Source organism: Moschus berezovskii, chromosome 11 (genome assembly GCF_049115385.1).
Source record: "Moschus berezovskii isolate FMDL1 chromosome 11, NW_MosBer_1.0, whole genome shotgun sequence".
Taxonomy (NCBI): Eukaryota; Metazoa; Chordata; class Mammalia; order Artiodactyla; family Moschidae; genus Moschus; species Moschus berezovskii.
Genome location: NC_142470.1, coordinates 47500502 through 47522475, shown reverse-complemented (window position 1 = coordinate 47522475; position 21974 = coordinate 47500502). Strand labels below are relative to the sequence as shown.

The 21974-nt window shown below is 41.8% G+C and overlaps 1 protein-coding gene across 2 annotated transcripts; it reads left to right on the top strand.

The window, feature by feature from the left end:
* Nucleotides 1-201: 201 nt before the first annotated feature.
* Nucleotides 202-21673, top strand: LOC129539062 (activator of 90 kDa heat shock protein ATPase homolog 2). Of its 2 annotated transcripts, none has more exons than XM_055399255.2 (9): nt 202-417; nt 1690-1880; nt 16177-16262; nt 18012-18126; nt 19205-19293; nt 20019-20126; nt 20508-20609; nt 21179-21230; nt 21364-21673. In XM_055399255.2, exons 1-9 carry the CDS (start codon nt 338-340, stop codon nt 21534-21536), a joined length of 996 nt encoding a protein of 331 aa, XP_055255230.2. In that variant the 5' UTR covers nt 202-337; the 3' UTR covers nt 21537-21673. The 2 variants fall into 2 exon arrangements, with proteins under 2 accessions (XP_055255230.2, XP_055255229.2); XM_055399254.2 differs by having other exon boundaries at nt 203-417; nt 20013-20126.
* Nucleotides 21674-21974: the final 301 nt, after the last annotated feature.

The window sequence follows — 21974 nt, the reverse complement described above, 5'->3', positions numbered from 1 at the left end:
CCCACGCGGGTCTCCCGGGCCGAGACTTCTCCCTTCCCCGGCCGCATCCACCCCGGCCCAGGCCCCTCCCGCGCGCCGGCCCCCGGAGCCCAGGCGCCGCCGCCCCTCGGGCCCTCCCCGCGCCCCCGCCCCTCGGCTCGGGCCCCGCTGGCTCTCGCCGGCGCTCCGCAGCGGGGCGGGCGGGGCAGGCTGGCGCAGGGGGCGGGGATTTCTGGCACTTTCTGGGCGCCGCGAACGCTCCGCTCCTGGGTTCGCCCGCCGGAAACGTCGGCGACGGAGCCGCCCCGCCGCCGCGGCCGTTCCTTGTTCTCCGCCGGGGCCGCGCCGCCACGCTGACATGGCCAAGTGGGGACAGGGGGACCCGCGCTGGATCGTGGAGGAGCGGGAGGACGGGACCAACGTCAACAACTGGCACTGGTGCGGCCGGGCGGGGGCCGGGGCCGCGGCTTCCGGGCGGGCCTCCTCGCTCGCTGGCCGCCGGGAGGGACGGGAGGGCCCGGAGGGCCCCTCCGCGAGCGCCCGGCTCCCGGGTGCAGGGCGGCCGCGGGTCTCGGAGCGCTCCCCTGGCCGCGGCGAGCCCTGGGCGGGAGGAGCGGGGAGGGTTGTGGGGCTGCACAGGTGCAGATGCTTGTCTTTAGCGTCGGGGCTTGGGGAGCCCTTGGAGCCTGGAGACCTGGGGTCTTACCCTCACTGGCTCTGGGGCTTGACTTAGCTGTTTGAAAGTTGGGTTGGGCCCCAGGAGTAGCAGTCATTCCTGAGTTACCTCTTCAGCTTTGGCAGTCTGTCACCTCAGGAGCTATCCTCCCGTGGCCCTCCGCCCCAGCCCCTGAAGTCTTGGGGGAATTAAAATGAAGCTGGAGAGAGAGAGAGTGTGACGTCTATAGTGGAAAGTACAAGAAAACAGAAATTTGAATCTGAACTCCACATCTAACTTGAGTCTCTAGTGAGCCTGCCTGCTGGAATGCCTGCTGGAAGTTGGAACTAGTTACTCATCTTTTTTCAATCTCATATAGAGTATGAGCCAATTTCTGCCTCCCTCCCCCTTCCGCCTGAGCTTTTAGGAAGTGATATTCTATGCTCCTTTCCTCTGAAGGCTAGGGCTATGCTACCTCGGGACCATCAAGGTGATGCTGAGGCAGGTCCAGGGCAGAGCAAGGCTTTAGCCTATGAGGGCATCCTTTCGCGGAGGTGTCGGGGGCAGGGGACGTCCTGGCCTGGGGGTGGGAAGGGCTGACCTCTTCTTTCCCAGCCTTGCCACCATGAACACTTAATAGACTTCTCTCAGCTTATTTTCACTCCCCTAAATTGGGAACATTATTTGGGAAGATTGTGTTAGATAATATACGTGTGAAAACACTTAATAATTTGTCTTATTACAATAAAAATTATCTCAGTTATAACTACTTTTTCATGTGGCCCAGGCTTTGCCCCTCCATTTCCAACAGGTGAAATTTCTAGACCTCCTCTCTCCCAAATAAGCCATGCCTCCCAGCATATCTTAAGTCACTGATGAGAATTAGAAGATGTTTGCTAGAAAACTGGTCTGAGAAGTGTGCCTGTAAGTTTGTGGGTGGCAGGTTTCTCAGTGGTTGAGAGGAATTGGGCAGATCTGGACTGGGTCAGGGATGGGCGTGTGGATATCAGCAAGAGCGTCCATTCACGGCTCTGCCCTTCTTCTGGTCCTGGCAGGACAGAGCGGGATGCCACCAGCTGGTCCAAGGGGAGGCTTCGTGAACTTCTGGTGGGTATCACCGTGGAGAATGAGGCTGGCCGCTGCGAGATCAGTGAGCTGAAGCAGGTGGAAGGCGAGGCTTCCTGCAGCAGCCGCAAAGGAAAGCTGATTTTCTTCTATGAGTGGAATATCAAGCTGGGCTGGAAAGGTAACAGGAGCCTCCAGATACTGGTAGGGTAGAGTGCAGCGTTGGTGAAACAGAGTTGGTTGGCTCCATTAGTCATTCATTCAACAGATATTTTTATTTTTGGTTGCACTGAGTGTTTGTTCCTGTGTGTGGGCTTTTTCTAGCTGCTGCAAGCTGGGGCTACTCTTCGTTGTGTTGCACGGGCTTCTCATTATGGTGGCTTCTCTTTCTGCCTAGCACAGGCCTAAGGCACATGGGTTTCAGCATTTGCAGCACGTGGGCTTAGTAGTCCCGGTTCACAGGCTTAGTGGTTCATCTGGCATGTAGATTCTTACTGTACCAGGGATTGAACCTGTGTCCTCTTCATTGGCAGGCGAATTCTTATCCTCTGGACCACCAGAGAAGTCCAACAGATATTTTTAGAACTCTTGCTTGGGCCCCTAAATTGGTGTTTGTGGTTGCAGACACCCTTATGACTTGTGGAGTTCTTGCCCCACCTGCTATGGGCTTTCCTCTCTCCCAGCATTCAGAGCTGCTTCTTGTTCAGTCACTCAGTCATGTCCAACTCTTTGCAACCGCATGAATTGCAGCAAGCCAGGCTTCCCTGTCCTTCACCATCTCATTTGCTCAAACTCATGTCCATTGAATTGGTTTGTTGTTCTCAGCAGGACTCAGTCGGCCAGGCACTTCTGAACATTATTATTTCCTGGAGCTGCTGCCTGGACCACTCTTCCCCTAGATTGTTGCATGCTGGCTCCTTTGGCTCTTTCGGGTTTGCATCCTGAGTACATTCAATAAAAATGTCACCTGTCTCCATTCTATAAAAGTATCAGATCCTTTTCTTGTACTCTTTCCCTTCTTTGCTTTGTTTCTCCTGAAAGCACTTATACTTGGCACACTACATGCAGTTATATTATTATTGTTCGGGATCCCCCTTTTCTCCCCATTCATTGGGGCAGAGATTTTTTAAAAATAACATCTTTATTGAGATAATTACATACCACACAGTTTACCTGTTTAAAGTGGATAATTCCCTGGTTTTCAGTATATTCACAGAATGTGCAGCCATCACTACAGTCAGTTATAGAACATTTTCATCTCTCCCACAAAAATATTTACCTGTCACTCGCCCAGCCCTTGGCAACCACTGACCTATGTTCTGTCTCCACAGATTTGCCTATTCTGGACATTTCTTATGAATGTTGTCACAGTTTTTGGTCTTTTGTGACTTGCTTCTTTTATTTGGCATAATATTTTCAAGGTTCATCTGTCTTATAGCACATTTCATTCTTTTTCATGGTTTACTGATGTTCTGTTGTATAGATGTAGCACATTTTGATTATCTATTCATCAGTTGATAGACATTTTGGTTGTTTTCACTCTTTGGGTCAGGGACTGATTAGTTTTCTTTACAGATTACTGCCTGGAAGGTTGTGTATTTGTTGAATGAATGCATTTCTCCCATGGTGCCTAGCTCCTTGCTGAGTAGACAGCCTATATTCAGTAAATCCTTGTTGAAAAAACGAGGAGCACAAGGGTAAGATTTGGTTCTGGAGGATTGTGCTGTGTTAAAGTTTGGGCCTCAGCTCGAGTCATCTCCATTCTTGACAGCTGCCCAGTTAGTGGCCTTGGGCCTCTGTCCTAGTGACTGTCTTGCTGACTTGAGCCAGGCCAGAGCCCAGGGAGGTATTTAGTGAGCATCAAAAACAGCCCCACTCCTGGCTTGGAATATTCTGGCTGGAGGTTGCTTATCAGTTGCTCCCTCAGTGGGTCCTGCTGGCTGGATCATAGCAGGGTCTGGTTCCTTATACATTCCAGCTCCCCTTGACGGGGCTCTGAGAGCCCCAAGGAAGCTTTTGCTCTTTGTCTCTTCCATCTCCCTTAGCTCAAAGCAACAACCAGCTCCTCTGCAGGATATGTCCCTGGCAGGAGCCAGAGGGCAGGCACACCAGTGCTTCCCTGACCCCATGTGCTTTCTTTTCTAGTAGTGAGTCCTAGAGGTGTCTAGTGAAACCTGCTGGGGAGGAAGCAGTACTCTGGTCTTGCTTTTTTTTTTTTTTAATTAAATTTTAGTTATATTAAATTTAGCTTTTTTCAGCTTTATTGAGATATGATTGATTTATAACATTGTATGAGTGAAAAGTGTGATGATTTACTATATGCATATATTGCAAAATGAATCTACAGTAAGGTTAGTTAAAACATCCATCACTTCATAGAGTTGTCGTTTTCTTTGTGTGTATGTTGAGAACCTTTAAGATCTGCTGTCTTAGCAGTTTTCAAGTGAATAATACTGTACTGCTCACCATGCTGTACATTAGGGTCCTCAGAACTTACTCATCAAATAAGCTGAAGTTTGTACACTTTGTATCTTTTGACCACCTTCACTGCCCATCCCTCCCCCACCTTGCAAACACCAGTCTACTCTGTTTCTATGAGTTTGGTTTGTCTAGATTACACATATAAATGAGATCATACAGTATTTGGTTTTCTCTGACTTATTTCACTTAGCATAATGCCCTCAAGGTCCATCCATGTTGTCACAAATGGCAAGATTTCCCTTCATTTTTGTGGCTGAATAATATTCCATTGTGTAAATACATCATGTTCTCTTTATTCATTCATCCATGGCTGGACACTTAGGTTTCCATGTTTTGACTACCATAAATAATGCCATTTTGTACACTGGGGTGAAGATATCTCTTTGAGATAGTGATTCCATTTTCTTTGGCTATATATCCAGAAGTGGAATTGCTACATATATGGTAATTCTGTTTTTAATTTTTTGAGGAACCTCTACTGTTTCCCATAGTTGGCTGCACCAGTTTACTTTCCCACCAGTGGTGCATGAGGGGTCTCTTTTCTCCACACATTCATCAGCACTTGTTACCGCTTTTTGATAGTAGCCATTCTAACAGGGATGCAGCGGTCTCTCTTTGTGGTTTGGATTTGTATTTCCCTGATGATTAGTGATATTGGACACCTTTTCATATACTTGTTGGGCATTTGAATATTTTATTTGCATAGATATTCAGGTCTTTTGCCCATCTTAATGGTGTTTTTTTTTTTTACTATTGAGTTGTATGAGTTCCTTAGATATTAACTTCTTATCACATACAGTTTACAACTATTTATTCCCATTTTGTTGGCTGTCTTTTCATTTTTTGTTTTGCCATGCAGAAGCTTTTTAGCTTGACTAGTTCCTCTTGTTTATTTTTGCTTTTATTTGTGCTTTTGGTATCATATCTAAAAATCATTGCAAGACTGACATCAAGGAGCTTTTTCCCTGTTTTTCCCTAGGAGTTTTATGGATCCAGGTCTTTCATTTAAGTTTTTAATCCATTTCAAGTGAATTTTTATGTATGGTGGTAAGATAGGGATTCATTTTCATCCTTTTCATGTGAATATTCAGTTTTCCCAGCACCATTTACTGAAAATAGTAGCTTATAGCCATAGAGTAGTTTTGTTTCCCATGTCATATATTAGTTGACCATATATGCAAGGGTTTATTTCCAGCCTCTTGATTCTTTTCTATTGGTATATGTCTTTTTTTATGCCAGTACCATAATGTTTTAGCACTATTGCTTTGTAGTAAACTTTGAAATCAGGAATTGTGATGTCTCCAGCTTTGTTCTTTCTCAGGATTCCTTTGACTATCAAGAGTATTCTGTGATTCTTTGTGAATTTTAGGATTGTTTTTTCTAATTCTTGTAAATGCCACTGAAATCTTGATAGAGATTGCATTGAATGTACAGATGCCTTTGTGTAGTGGGAACATTTTAACAGTATTCTTTCAAGACATGAACATGGGTTATCTTTCATCATTGTTTTACAGTTTTCCATCTACAGATCTTTTACCTCCTAGATTAAATTTATTCCTAAGTATTATACCATTTTTGCTGCTATTGTAAATGGAATATTTATTTCTTTTTCAGATAGTTCATTAAGTTAGTGCATAGAAAAGCAACTGATTTTTTTATGTTGATTTTGTATTCTGAAGCTTTACTTTATTTATTCTAATAATCTCTTGGATTTTTTTGTATATATGATCGTGTCCTACACAAATAGAAGTAATCTTACCTTTTCCTTTCCAATTTGGCTGTTTTTATTTCTTTTTCTTGCTTGTTTGCTCTGGCTAGAACTTTCAATACAATTCAGTAGGAGTGGTGAGAGTGGGTACCCTTGTCTTGTTCCTGATATTAGAGGAAAAGCTTCCAACATTTCATATGATGAGTATAATGTCAGCTGTGGGGTTGTTACCTATATTGTCTTTATTATAATAGAGATATGTTTCTGTTTACCCAGTTTATTGGTAGTTCTTATCAGAGGACATTGAATTTTCTCAAAAGCTTTTTCTGCTTGAATTGAGATGATCATATGATCTTTATTATTCATCGTGTTAATGTGATGCATGATTTGATTTGGGCATTAAACCATCCTTGCATTCCAGGGATTAATCCCATTTGATCATAGTATATGATCCTTTTAATATGCTGTTGAATTTGCCAGTATTTTGTTGAGAATTTTTGCACCTCTATTTATGAGGGATATTTGTCTGTAATTTTTTTCTTGTAGCATCCTTAACTAGCTTTGTATCCTGGTAATAATACCAGCCTCTTAAAATGAATCTGAGAATGTTTCCACTCTTCAGTTTTTGGGAAGAGTTTGAAAAGGATTGATGTTAGCTGTTAAAATATTTGGTCCTGGGCTTTTCTTTGTTGGGAGGTTTTTTAAATTACTGATTTAGTTTTCTTAATTGTAATTGGTCTGTTCAGACTTTCTAGTCCTGAATGGTTCAGGCTTGGTAGGAAATATATTTCTAGGAATTTATCCATTTCTTTTAGGTTGTCCAGTTTTACAGCATTTAATTGTTAATGGTGGTCTCTTATTATCCTTTGTATTTGTGTGGTATCAGTTGTAATGTCTCATCTTTTATTTTTAATTTTATTTGAGTCCTCTTTTTCTCTCCTTGGTTAGTGTAGCTAAAGTTTTGTCAATATTTTTGTCTTTTCAAAGAACCAGCTCTTTGTTAATCTTTTCCATTGTTTTCTTATTCTGTTTCATTTATTTTTACTCTAATCTTTATTCCCTTTTTTATTGAGATATAATTGACAAATAATATTATATTCTTTTGGGGTTATAATGACTTTATATTTGTATACATCAAGAAATGATGACCACAATAAGTCTAGCTAATATTTATCACCATATAGTTCCAAGTTTTTCTTTTTTCTTATGAGAATTTTTAGGATTTGCCTTTTGAATAATGTAAAATAGTCTTATTATAGTTCCCATACTGTGTATTCCATCTCTATGACTTATTTTTTGTGACTGGAAATTTTTACTTTTGACCACATTCACCCATTTTCCCCATTCTGCCACTCCCTGTTTCTTCCAATCACTGATCTGTTCTCTGTATCTATGACTTTTTTGTTTTCTTTTAGATTCCACATTTAAGTGAGATCAAATAGTATTTATTTTTCTTTCACTTATTTTACTTAATGCCTTCAAGTTCCATCCAGATTGCTGCAAATGGCAAAATTTTTTTTCTTTTTATAGCTAAATAATATTCCGGTGTGTGTATATACTACATTTTCTTTATCCATGCATCTATTGGTGGACACTTGGGTTGCTTCCATGTCTTTGCTGTTGTAAATAATGCTACAGTGAACACTGGGATGCAGCAATCTTTCTGGATTGGTGTTTTTTTCCCTTTGGGTATATACCAAGAAGTAAAATTGCTGGATCATATGGTAGTTCTATTTTTAATTTTTGGAGGAACCTTCATTCTGTTTTCCATAGCGGTTACACCAGTTTACATTTCTACCAACAGTGCACAAGAGTTCCTTTTTCTCCACATCCTTGCCAACACTTATTATTTCTCCCCTTTTTAATAACAGTAAAACAGGTGTGAAGTCATAATTCCCTGATGATAATTGTTGAGCACAACTTCATGTACCTGTTGACCATTTGTACCTCTTTTTTTTTCTTAATATGTGTATTTTGTTGATGTATAGTTGACTTATAGTGTTTCAGATGCATAGCAAGGTGATTCAGTTATACATAAATATACATACATTATTTTTGAAATTATTTTCCATTATAGGTTATTATATGTTACTGATTATAGTTCCCTGTGCTATACAGTAAACCTTTGTTGCTTGTTGCATAGCTGTTGTTTTTAATTAGAAATCTAGCATTCTATTCCTACTAAGTCAAACAAGTAGAATCAAAGTGTCATAAATTTTTTAGTTAGGCAAAAATTCTTGTAAGTTTTCTAAAATATATACATATTGTTTATATATAGGTATACAAAAGTTTTTTACTGTGCTTGATAAAGGCTTGAGCAAGATGGAAAAAGAGATGGAGAAATTGGAAAACAAACTGAATGGAATGGGAACACTGAATATGAAATAGAAAAAGTGAAAATAAATAAATCACAGTAGTAAAAATGTTTATCAGTTTTCACAATCAATGACCAAAATCAATCCAACAAAATATAAAAGATCATTATAATTGCAAGCCATGATGGGAACATGATTAACCTAACAGTAGAAAATAATTACATAGTCAAGCAGGATGATGTAAGCAAGATACATGCACATTTTCATCCATCCAGACAGTCTGTGTCTTTAGGTTGGTGCATTTAATTATATTTAAGGTAATTATAGATATGTATGATCCTATTACCATTTTCTTAACTGTTTTGGGTTGGGGCTTCCCTGGTGACTCAGATGGTAAAGTGTCTGCCTGCAATGCAGGAGATCTGGGTTCAATCTCTGGGTTGGAAAGATCCCCTGGAGAAGGAAATGGCAACCCACTCCAGTATTCTTGCCTGGAAAATTCCATGGACGGAGGAACCTAGTAGGCTATACTCCATGGGGTCACAAAGAGTCGTACACAACTGAGAGACTTCACTTACTTTCTTTCACTATCTTCTGTAGGTCTTTTCCTTTTCTTGGGTTTCCTGCATAGAGAATTTCCATTAACATTCATTGTAAAGCTGGTTTGGTAATGCAGAATTCTCTGAACTTTTACTTGTCTATTAAGTTTTTGATTTCTCCATCAAAGTGGAATGAGAGTCTTGCTGGATAGAGTATTTTTGGTTTTAAGTTCTTCCCTTTCATCAATTTAAATATATCATGCTGTTCCCTTCTGTCTTGTAGAGTTTCTGTTGAGAAATCAGGAGTTCCCTTGTATATTATTTGTCATTTTTCCCTTGTTGCTTTTAATATTTTATCTTTGTCTTTAATTTTTGTCAGTTTGATTTTTATGTGTCTCAGCGTCTTCCTCAGGTTTTAACCTGCCTGGGACTCTCTGTGCTTCTTGGACTTGTCTGACTATTTCCTTTTCCATGTTTGGGAAGTTTTTAGCTGTTACCTCTTCAAGTATTTTCTCAGGTCCTTTCTCTCTCTGTTCTCCTTCTGGGACCCCAGCATAATGTGAATATTGGTGCGTTTAATGTTATCCCAGAGGAATTTGTATGTATGTCTTCTTTGGAAAAACATCTCTTCAGATTTTCTAAACAGATTGTTTTTTGTTATTGAGTCTTACAAGTTCTTTTGATATTAATCCCTTATCAGTTACATGATTTGCAAATATTTTCTCCCATTAAGTAGGTTTACTTTATTTAATTTGCTATGCAGAAGCTTTTTAGTTTAACTAATCCTCCTTGTTTATTTTTACTTTTGGTCTTAAGTCCAAAAATCATCACCAAGACCAGTGTCCAGGAGCTTATCATCTGTGTTTTCTTCTAGGACTTTTTTTTTTTTGGTTTCAGGTCTTAGGTTCAAGTGTTTAGTTCACTTTGATTAATTTTTTTGTGTGTATGGTATAAGATAGTGGTCCAGTATCATTGTTTTGCTTATGGATGCCAGTTCTCTCTACATTTGTTGAGGAGACAGTCCTTTCCTTACTGTACTTTCTTGATTCCTTTGTCTGAGCTTGATTGACTCCATGAGCATCGACTTGTTTGGGGCTCTTCCCTGTCTGTTCTATTCTCTATTATGGTCCTGTTGACCTCTGCCTGTTTTTATGACAGTACTGTACTGTTTTGATTACTGTATCTTTATAATATAGTTTGAAATCAAGAAGTGTGATGCCATTAGCTTTGTTGCTTCTCAAGATTGCTTAGGCTATTTGGGTCTTTGTTGTTCCATACAAATTTTGGGATTTTTTTGTTCTATTTCTGTGAAAAATGTAGTTGGAATTTTACCAGGCATTGCACTGAATCTGTAGATTGCTTGTTATTTTCTTCTGCTGACTTTGGGCTTGCTTTTTGCTTCTTTTTCTAGTTCCTTGATGTGTAAAGTTAGGCTCTTTATATGAGATTATTTCTTGTCATATGAGTTTACAGCTGCCCACTTCCCTCTTAGAACTGCTTTTGCTGCATCTCATAAGTGTTTGTGTTTCCATTTTTATTTATACCAAGATATATTAAAATTTTCCCTTTGATTTCTTTCAGCCATTAGTTGTTCAGGAGTATTTTCATTTGCATGTACTTATGAATTTTCTAGTTTCATTATCATTTTATTTTGGAAAAGATACTTGTTATAATTTTTTTTTTTTAATTGTTCAGACTGGAATGGGTGAATTTAACTCAGATGACCATTATATCTACTACTGTTGGCAGGAATCCCTTGGAAGAAATGGAGTAGCCATCATGGTCAACAAAAGAGTTCGAAATGCAGTACTTGGATGCAATCTTAAAAATGAGAGAATGATTTCTGTTCGTTTCCAAGGCAAACCATTCAGTGTTACAGTAATCCAGGCCTATGCCCCAACCAGTAACGCTGAAGAAGCCGAAGTTGAACGGCTCTGTGAAGACCTACAAGACCTTTTAGAATTAACACCCAAAAAAGATGTCCTTTTCATTATAGGGGACTGGAATGCAAAAGTAGGAAATCAAGAAACACCTGGAGTAACAGGCAGATTTAGCATTGGAGCACGGAATGAAGCAGGGCAAAAGCTAATAGAGTTTTGCCAAGAGAATGCACTGGTCATAGCAAACACCCTCTTCCAACAACGCAAGAGAAGACTCTACACATGGACATCACCAGATGGTCAACACCGAAATCAGATTGATTATCTTCTTTGCAGCCAAAGATGGGGAAGCTGTATACAGTTAGCAAAAACAAGACCAGGAGCTGACTGTGGCTCAGATCATGAACTCCTTATTGCCAAATTCAGACTTAAATTGAAGAAAGTAGGGAAAACCACTAGACCATTCAGATATGACCTAAATCAAATCCCTTATGATTATACAGTGGAAGTGAGAAATAGATTTAAGGGACTCGATCTGATAGATAGAGTGCCTGATGAACTCTGGACGGAGGTTCATGACATTGTACAGGAGACAGGGACTAAGACCATCCCCACGGAAAAGAAATGCAAAAAAGCAAAATGGCTGTCTGAGGAGGCCTTACAAATAGCTGTGAAAAGAAGAGAAGCGAAAAGCAAAGGAGAAACGGAAAGATATAAGCATCTGAATGCAGAGCTCCACAGAATAGCAAGGAGAGATAAGAAAGCCTTCCTCAGCGATCAGTGCAAAGAAATAGAAGAAAACAACAGAATAGGAAAAACAAGAGATCGCTTCAAGAAAATTAAGAGATTCCAAGGGAACATTTCATGCAAAGATGGGCTCGATAAAGGACAGAAATGGTATGGACCTAACAGAAGCAGAAGATATTAAGAAGAGGTGGCAGGGATACAAAGAAGAACTATACAAAAAAGATCTTCATGACCAAGATAATCACGATGGTGTGATCAGTCACCTAGAGCCAGACATCCTGTAATGTGAAGTCAAGTGGGCCTTAGAGAGCATCACTACGAACAAAGCTAGTGGAAGTGATGGAATTCCAGTTGAGCTATTTCAAATCTTGAAAGATGATGCTGTGAAAGTGCTGCACTCAATATGCCAGCAAATTTGGAAAACTCAGCAGTGGCCACAGGACTGGAAAAGGTCAGTCTTCATTCCAGTCCCAAAGAAAGGGAATGCCAAAGAATGCTCAAACTACCGCACAATTGCACTCATCTCACACGCTAGTAAAGTCATGCTCAAAATTCTCCAAGCCAGGCTTCAGCAATATGTGAACCGTGAACTTCCAGATGTTCAAGCAGGTTTTAGAAAAGGCAGAGGCACCAGAGATGAAATTGCCAACATCCGCTGGATCATGGAGAAAGCAAGAGAGTTCCAGAAAACCATCTATTTCTGCTTCATTGACTATGCCAAAGCCTTTGACTGTGTGGATCACAATAAACTGTGGAACATTCTGAAAGAGATGGGAATTCCAAATCACCTGACCTGCCTCTTGAGGAACCTGTATGCAGGTCAGGAAGTAACAGTCAAAACTACATGGAACAACACACTGGTTCCAAATAGGAAAAGGAGTATGTCAAGGTTATATATTGTCACCCTGCTTATTTAACTTATATGCAGAGTACATCATGAGGAACGCTGGGCTGGAAGAAGCACAAGCTGGAATCAAGATTGCTGGGAGAAATATCAATAACCTCAGATATACAGATGACACCACCCTTATGGCAGAAAGTGAAGAGGAACTCAAAAGCCTCTTGATGAAAGTGAAAGAGGGGAGTGAAAAGGTTGGCTTGAAACTCAACATTCAGAAAACAAAGATCATGGCATCTGGTCCCATCCCTTCATGGGAAATAGATGGGGAACCAGTGGAAACAGTGTCAGACTTTATTTTATTGGGCTCCAAAATCACTGTGGATGCTGATTGCAGCCATGAAATTAAAAACGCTTACTCCTTGGAAGGAAAGTTATGACCATACTAGATAGTATATTAAAAAGCAGAGACATTACTTTGCCAACAAAGGTCCATCTAATCAAGGCTATGGTTTTTCCCGTGGTCATGTATGGATGTGAGAGTTGGACTGTGAAGAAAGCTGACTGCCGAAGAATTGATGCTTTTGAACTGTGATGCTGGAGAAGACTCTTGAGAGTCCCTTGGACTGCAAGGAGATCAATCCTGGGTGTTCATTGGAAGGACTGATGCTAAAGCTGAAACTCCAATTCTTTGGCCACCTCTTGCGATGAGTTGACTCACTGGAAAAGAGTCTGATGCTGGGAAGGATTGGGGGCGGGAGGAGATGGGGACGACAGAGAATGAGATGGCTGGATGGCATCACCGACTCGATGGACATGAGTTTGAGTGAACTCCGGGAGTTGGTGATGGACAGGGAGGCCTGGCGTGCTGTGGTTCATGGGGTCGCAAAGAGTCAGACACGACTGAGCAACTGAACTGAACTGATGTTTTTATCATGCTAACTAGCATCCTTTTATTTCAGCTTGATGAATGTTCTTTAGCATCTCTTGTAAGGCAGGTTTAGTGACACTGCATCCCCATCTGCTTTTATTTGGGAATACCTTTGTGTCTCTTCTGAAAGTAAAAGGCAGCTCTTCTGGGTGTAGTATTCTTGGTTGACATACTGTTTCTCTCAGTACTTTGAGTGTATCATTCCACTGCTGCTGGCCTGTCAAGGTCCTGCTGTGAAATGAAATCCACCTGTAGCCTTATGGAAGCTCCCTTGTTTGTGAAGAGTCACTTTTCTACTGCTTTCGTAATTTTTTGTTTTTGACTTCTGACAGTTCAACTCCTATGTGTCTTGATGTAGCCTTTTTTTTTTTTTTTCCCCAGCCTACTTATGGGACCATTGGGCTCTATGAATCTGGATGTGCATTTCTCTTCCCAGGTTTGGGAAGTTTCCAACCATTATTATTTTAAATAGACTTTCTGGCCCTTTTCTTTCTCTTCTTCTGGAACTTCCGTAATGAACATATTGTTTCATTTGATGGTATCACCTGAGTCTCCTGTTCTTTCTTCACTCTCTTTCTGTTTGTTTCTTTGGACAATTTTGAATAACCCATCTTCTAGTGTACTCTGTTTTCTTCTACTAGGTCAAGTTAGCTGTGGAAGCTCTCTATTGAATTCTTCAGTAGAGTCATTGTATTCTTTTGCTCCAACAGTTTGTGGACTTTTTTTAACACTGTTTCTTTTTTGAACTTGTTTTGTTCATGCAATGTTTTCCTAATTTCGTTTAGTTGTCGTGTGTTCTTATAGTTCGCTGAATTCTTTAAGAGATTTATTCTGAGTTCCAGGTCATGTAGTTCATGCATCTCCATTTATTTAGGGTCAGTTATGGAGCTCTATTAGGTTCTTTTGGTGGTCTCATGTTTGCCTGATTTTTTTTCTTGAACCTTGTTTCCTTGCATTAGTAGCTGCATGTGTAAGTAATTGGTCTCTTCTTCCATGTTTTACAGGTTTGCTTTGGCAGGGAAAATCCATCACCTTTTAGCTTCAGTTATTGGATGTGTCAGCTCGTAATGTCCATGGGTGGGCAAGACTTGCTGCCAGGGTGTCCAGTTGAGTGTGCTCTGAGGTCGGGGTGGGGGGTTACCAATGGCTGGCCTTTATGGTTGAGTGAGTCAACTGACTCCATATTCAAGCAGGGCTGCTCAGTGGGCTCCTTGACCAGGCAGGGTTGCTGGCTGTGCTCCATGGTTACATGGGGCATTAGCTGTGCTCTGCAGTTACCTCTGGTCAGGCAGAGTCACTGGCTGTGTTCCTTGGCAGGGTGGTGCCACTGGTTGGATTCCATGATTGGGCAGGGTTCTGAGCTGGGCTCTGCCATCACTCCTGGTTGAGTGGGGTCTCAGGCTCTGCTCCCTGACAGGTGGTGCTCCTGGCTGGACTCTGTTCAGGCAGAACTGCAGGCAGAGTTCTTGGTAGGACCTTAACCTCCATTGTGTTTTGTGATCATGTGGAGACACAGATTGTGCCTTGAAGTTGGGTGGGGCTGCAGGGTTGGTTTCACTATCCATAGGCCGCTTGGTATGCTCTGCTGTTGAACAAAGTTGCTGGCTGGGCTCTTGGGTCAAGAGAGGCTTCCACCTGTTTCCTGCAGTGAAGGGGCTAGAGGCTGTTCTCTGTGGGATAGGGTCGCTGCTGAGCTTCTTGTCTGGACAGGGAACCAAGCTGTGTTAAGCAATTTGGCAGGGCTGTAGGCTCCGCTCCAAGGCCACTTGGGGTCACTGTTCAGGCTCCCTGGCTACGCAGCACCAGAGGCTGTACTCTATAGTCAGGCAAGACTGGTGGTGTGGCTCCCTGCCCGATCGGGCTCCAGGGCTGCCCAGGTTCTCTGGTCCAGCTTCCTGGATGGTCAGGCTGGGAAGCCACACTCAGCAGTTGAGTAGAGCTGTGAATTTGCTTCCCCACCTTTGTGAGACACCCCAGCTGGCCTTGGCCTATCGCATGGGGACCCACATCAAGCAGAATTGCCAGCTGAGCTTTGCTCATGTCCTGCCTCAAGCAGGAACACCGTCCACCCAGGTTTGAGCATTGGCTGCTGAAAGCCTGAGTCCCTGTGGCTTCCACATGTTGAGACCCCTGTTGGCCTCCTAGGAATCCTCCAACAATGCCAGGGAGCCTGCCCTCTTTGCTGCTGGAAAACTGCCGTGGGGGCCTCTCGGTGGGGCTCTGTGCTGGCCTTGGGGCGGTTTGGTCAGAGTGTCACCACTCCTCATACCCTCTACTGCAGTACTCTTCTGTCTCTGGTCCAGAAGCGTGCATCAGCCTCACTTCTGGGTTTGGATTTTCACAGTGGTGTCCTGTCCCTGCGTAGCTGCTAGTTGCTCTTTTTGTGAGGGGGGCTGAAGTTGGGAATGACCTGTGTCACCATCTTGATGTCACTGAAGTCAGCACCCGGTGTTGAAAGACACTAGCTGCGTGGGGGGATCCACACAGGCTTCCCCACCTCTCTTCCTTTCCCTCTTTCTGTGATCAGAACTCAGTGTCCCTTTTTAGCCGTCCTGTGCCTTTGTGACTTTTCTTCAGGATAGTCCTTTATTACGCTTTGACTTGTTAAAGAATATTGGGGGATGAAAAAAGAAACGGGTTAACAGACCTACTTACTTCACTCTCATGCTTCCAAGTGGACCCTGATTTCATGTGCACTTAAAAAAAGTCTAATAATGGCACTGTTCTTTTCATTTTCTGGCCCTGCCATGTGGCCCATGGGATCTTAGTTCCCTGATCAAACCCTTGCCCCCTGCAGGGGAAGCACCAGGGAATTCCCTTGTCTGCACTTTAATTGCCCCCCCCCACCCACAGCTTTCTTAGGAACTTAACCTCTGATGTGGGCCAGGAGAGCAGAGTTGGTTTGGACATGCAGGTGATGGGCATTTGTGGGGGAAGGCTGTGCCCTGTGAGGAGGGTGGGCTGTTCAGTTAGGCAGGGCAATTTTACCTAAACTAGCTGTTACTTTGTAATTGAAGAAGACATTTTGCTCATTTTAGGTATCATTAGAGAATCTGGTGCGAAGCACAAGGGGTTGATTGAAATACCCAGCCTGTCTGAAGAAAATGAAGTAAATGACACTGAGGTGAGTAGATGACACTGATGGAATTTCTTTCCTTTGGTTTTAAATCAAGTTTCTGCTCTACATATTGGGCAGTTGAAAACCTATGCCTGTGCGGTAGTTTTGGTGAGTGGTGAAGGGCTCGTTTGCTGAGAAGGAAGCTGCGCTGTGGGGAGGTAGGGTGGGGTGTGGTCAGAGTGATGTGGTAGGAAGGGCATGCCTGGGAAGCCGTGGACTGCACCGTCCATGGCGGCCTCATCACCTTTCAAAGGTGTCATCAGATCATGCAACTGCATATACACTGGGAAGTGCTCAGGTATTGTGCACAGCTTGGTGAACGGGATTTTGTATCTCCTCCTCTGCATCTTTATCCTTTCCCTTTAATAGTGAAAATTCTCGGCCTTTCGCCATGATCTCCCTTGGTTGTGTTACATTTTTTTGGACATAAGTTAGCATGTGTGTTGGTTGTGACTGGCTCCTCCTCGTCGGGGGAGAGCGAGCCTGTGGAACTCCCGTGCTTGGTTTGCAGTCGGTGTCCACTTGTAAGCTAAAAGCTTGGTTGTGGGGCGAAACCTTTTGTATGATAGCTATATTTTCCAGATCAGATGACAGACTGATAGGGTCTTTTTTGATTTGTGAACATATTTAGTGTGAAGGCCTTCAGGGTAGTAAGTTACACCGGACTACCAGGAGTTGCCTTTCTTAAAGGCTATGAACTTCCCTAAAAGTGGTAGCTTCAAATGTGTGGTCAGTGCACTCAGGGCCTGTGACTTCACTTTGCTCTGTCCACATCCATCAGCTCAGAAGTATTTTAGCAGGATATTGAATTGGTCTTTTCGATTCAGCCCTTGGTAGTACTGCAGAACAAACTCTGTAATGTAGAACTGGGCCCTGGGAGCAGGCCCACCTCAACTGAATCACAGGGACAAGAAGGGAGTTTCAAACCAATACCTCTTCTTTCTGAGAATACCAGAGGCACCCCCAGAGAGGCATTATGTTTCCCTCTCCCTGTTTCCTCCTCTCTCCTCCTGTCCTGGCCTTGCCTCGTTTCCTCCCCCTCTTCCTCTTTTTCCCAACTCTCCTTGCCAAAAAAAAAAAGTGTAGCCCCAGACCAGGATATGGGGGAACCTGATTTTCCTAATTAACTGAATCTGGGACTCTAGACAAGCACTGTTCTATAGCTACATAATACAAGCCACATAAAGAACTTAAAATTTTCTAGCAGACGTTTTAGAAATATTTAAAAGAAACAGATAAAATTAGTTTTAATACTTTTTATTTTACCCAAAAGATAAAAATACCATTTTAACATGTAATTAGTATCAGGGTTATTCATGAGATTATTTTGTATTCCTTTGGTACGAAGTCGTTAAAGTCTGGTGTATGTGTGTGATTTTGCACTTTGAACGCATCTCAGTGGGTGCTCAATAGCCACATGTGGCCAAGCGACTGCCATATTGAACAGCGCGTTTCTAGACTCTGAATGCCACGGACTACATCATCAGTATGATACATATACACATAAAATATATGCAGATTACGGGTTCACATTCTAAGAAATCCCTTAAAGTTTTGGCCACCAGTTTCAGTAGACGATTAAAAAACTCTTACACCTTCTCAAACTATCTGAAAAACCCTGTCACGTCTCTCTCTCTCTCTTACATCACGTCTTTCCCTTCCCTTGCCATCACAGTTCCCTCATCCATTTGTCCCAGTATTGTAAGAATACGTCAAACCAGATTTTTCTTCGGTTTGTATTTTTCTGATTTGTAGGTGAACGTGAGTAAAAAGAAAGGAGATGGGGATATTCTGAAGGATCTTATGAAAACTGCAGGCACCGCCAAGGTCAGGGAAGCCCTTGGAGATTACCTGAAGGCACTTAAGACGGGTAAAGAAGGCATCCTTGTGAACTAGAGGGTCCCTTTTCCATTTACCCAAATAATGCTCTGCACTGTAGTCTGGATTCCCAGATTAGGCCAATGTCCCAGTTTCCAGAGATCAGGTTTTTATGCTGCACGATAAACTGTAGTCTGGAGGTTGAGATCTAGTCATGAATTAAATCTATAATTAGTGCTTATCAGTATTTTATACAGCATGAACTATTTTGCCTACAGAATTATTGTTAGTTTCTGGGAGGATAATTATTTAATCAGTTGTTTTTATAATTATCTGTCTAATGTCTGTCTTCCCTGCTAGACTATAAGCTTCATGAGGGCATGGAAGGACTCTGTCCTGTTTAATGCTGTATCTCCAACGTCTAGCACAATGCCTGATGTATATAGTAGTAGATGCTTAATAAATCTTTGTTGAATGAGTGAATAAAAAAGTGACTGTAGGTATTACAGGTGTAGTTGGAAACTTACTCAGATGATCTCTGCACTGAGTGGAACTGAGGTTATTGTCTTCTTTGCTAAATTAGAGAAGCTCCCTGCCAAGTAAAATAGCCAGCAGGGCTTGTATGTCTGCACCTCATCCTTGGACTCTGCTGAATATCTCAGTGTTGGTATAGATGGGTTTGGGGTTTACTTTTCTCACGAGATCACACATGCTACTGCCACAGGCTTGAACGGAGACCAAGCTTTGTGAGGTGGTGGTGAAGCAGTGAGCCAGGTGTCTGGTTTTGATAGTAAGTGATGGTCATAAAGCTATTAGTAGTTAAGTGTATAAAGTGGAGCTTTTTGGAAAACAGCATTTGAAAATGCTGTTTTTGTCACGAACTAGATAAAAGTGAGGCATTCAGTAAAAAGAAAACGGTAAAAGACATTAGTTGCTGTGGAACTCATGTTAATGATTAGTTTTATATGTAAAGATATAGAATGGTCTTGGAATTCTCAAAATGCTATAGGAATTCTTTCTACAAATGTGTGTCTTTATATTCTTATATACTGTTTTCAGTTTTCTGCCTATTTGTGCTGGAAGGGAAAAGGTGCTTTATTAAAGTAATTTCTCCTATGTTCCCTTTATAGAATTTACAATGGGAATGATTTTACCAACCAAAGCTATGGCAGCCCAGGAATTGACGGTTAAAAGGAAACTGAGTGAGAATACCTTGCAGGTATGACCTCTGGTGGACGATATGTAGGGAGGTGGGAAAGGAAGTACTTAGTGTGTGCATGCGTGCAAGCTCAGTCATGTCCTACTCTGTGCGACCCCATGGGCTGTAGCCCACCAGGCTTGAAGGCTTCAAAGCTTCAAGAGCCTGTGATGATGGAGAACTATACAAGATACTGAGGAGGGCCAGTTAATCCACCCTTGCATCTTCTGCCATTTGGGGGGTAAATGATGAAATGAGACTTTTATTCTTGATGGAAGGGATTGTATGAACTAGCCTGTTTGTTAAATATTGAATTTAGTTCAGGACAGTGCTGTTTTGTAGTCGTTACACTACAAAGTCACAAAGGTGACTTTGAAGTTCACATACCACAATGGAAGGAGCATTTCTCCACTTTCGGAGGATTGGGAGGTTTTAGATCTTGTTCTTGGACTATGGTGATAAGGAGTTTGACCTTTTGGCCTTAAGTGCTGTGTCCTTCACTTGCTTATCTTTATGCCCCCTGGGCCATAGTTACATATCCAAGTAGGATTTGGGCTGTGAAGCCCTAGTCTGGGAGTGGAACAGAGCAAAGCAGCTCTGTTTCCAAAATAAAGACTAGAATTGGTGGTGCTTAAAAAGGCTTTTTAGTGGAAGGATAGTGTTTGGGACATTGTGATATTTTACTGAGACTGTAGAACTAAATCTCTTGTCATGCTAATTATGCTTCGGAACCTTTGGAGATTCAGGCCGCCTCTCCGGCACTGGGCGTAAGGATTCCCACTGTGGCTCTGCACATGACGGAACTCTTTGACACAGCTATCGAGCAGCTATACAGAATCTTCACTGTGAAAGATGTAAGTAACATCTCAGTATCTGGAATCAGAAATGCTGACACTGGGAGAGAATATGCCACTAAGAACTGAAGCTGTTTTTTGGTTTCCTACATGACTTATGTTTTTCTGATTGAAGGGATCTAGTAATCTTTAGGATAGCTATAGGAGGGGTAAGCTATCCTAAGGATTTGAGGGCAGAAAAGATGGGTGTTTGGGAGCCGGGGTGGGGGAGTTTATCAGCATTGAGATTTGGAACAGTCTACTGAGGCTGTAATTAAAAGCTATGTATTCACAATTAAAAACAAACCCAACCACAGTAACTGTTATGCTATATACATTTAGGTTGACAACATGATAGCACATGCCAGAATAACACATCTATTGTATGTTTTGCTTGGTTAGTTGGTGCAAAAATTTTCTAAATCTCCTGCCATATTAGAAGCTGAAAAGGGAGGGAAATTCCAAATGTTTGATGGAAACATCACCGGTGAATATACAGAACTGGTAAGTAGTCTTAGGATTCCTTTACTTAAAGGAAAGTAAGCTAGACTCTTCAGTTAAAATGCTTTATTCATGCTGTTTTTAAGTGCTTCAGTTTTCATCTGAGCTCACAGAAACTTGAGCCATTTATAAAGTTAGTTATATGGCAAATAAAAAATTTATATTTACTAAGTAATAATAAAGATGAAGCCTTAGTTTCACAGTAGTTGTGCCACTATTTATGACTTTTAGAAGATGCAAGTTCAACTCCTCCCAACTCTTGGGTCTAGAAGTTTCTGCTCTCTGCCACTACTCTGTGTGTTGCCAAATGTCAGCTGCCCTGCTGTTGACAGTAGCTCTGTACTGGGTACCACACTTCTGTCTGGTGTTACTGCTGTTACCTTTTGGCACTAGGGACAGTCAGTCCTGAATGGTGCTGGCATATAAACCAAGTTGAGAGTGTATGTTCATTGATTACTTCTCGTATTTCTCCCATAGGGGCTTTCATGAAAGGATTTGGTGTTTTTCTTTGCTATAGTATTGTACAAAGTTTTAAAAGATGTTTTCAGTGGAATTTCCCCTTATGTTTTCAGTTAACAAATAAAAAGATCGTCATGAAATGGAGATGTAGGAATTGGCCAGAAGGTATGTTATTAGCACCTTTTAAGTCCAAAAACACTTCAAGTATTCTACCCTCTTCTATGAAAAGCAAATAGTGGTACTGTATGGATAAATTCTTTTCATAGTACAGTAATAAACTTTCCTTTTTTTCTTCCAGAACACTATGCAGTAGTTGCACTGAATTTTGTGCCTACACTAGAGCAAACGGAATTACAATTGGACTGTAAAGGAGTTCCTATCTGTGAAGAAGAGAACATGAAATTATGTTGGCAGAAGCAGCATTTTGAAGAAATAAAAGGTTTACTGCAGCTGACCACCCTAAATGGTTGAGTTAGTTGGAAGATTTTTATAAGGGCATTACTTTTTGTAAGCAGAAAGTATCATGTTTACCTCATCCTCTATTATTCCTTTAAAAAAAATAATTTATACTAGATGAAATCCACGAACTAATACAGAATTGAAGCATTGTTTGAATCTTTATTTACTATATGACTAGACTCTGCACTGAGCTAAAAGCAAGCAATGTGAAATTAGATTGTTGACGTTACCATCCACAGATGCTCCTCCAGGAATAGACTGTGTCTCCGAGTAAGGATAGTTGAAGTGTCCCAAGCTAAAGCTCATCTAGCAAGCCTGCTTTTAGCTGTAATTTTTAATTCAGGAAGAGACAAATGGCATGTTGGTACTTCCTTTATTTTTACTTCAGGGTTTTAAGGTGTGTTGCTCTTAGGTCGTGAAACAGTGGCATGCTGCATTCAGAAGCATGGT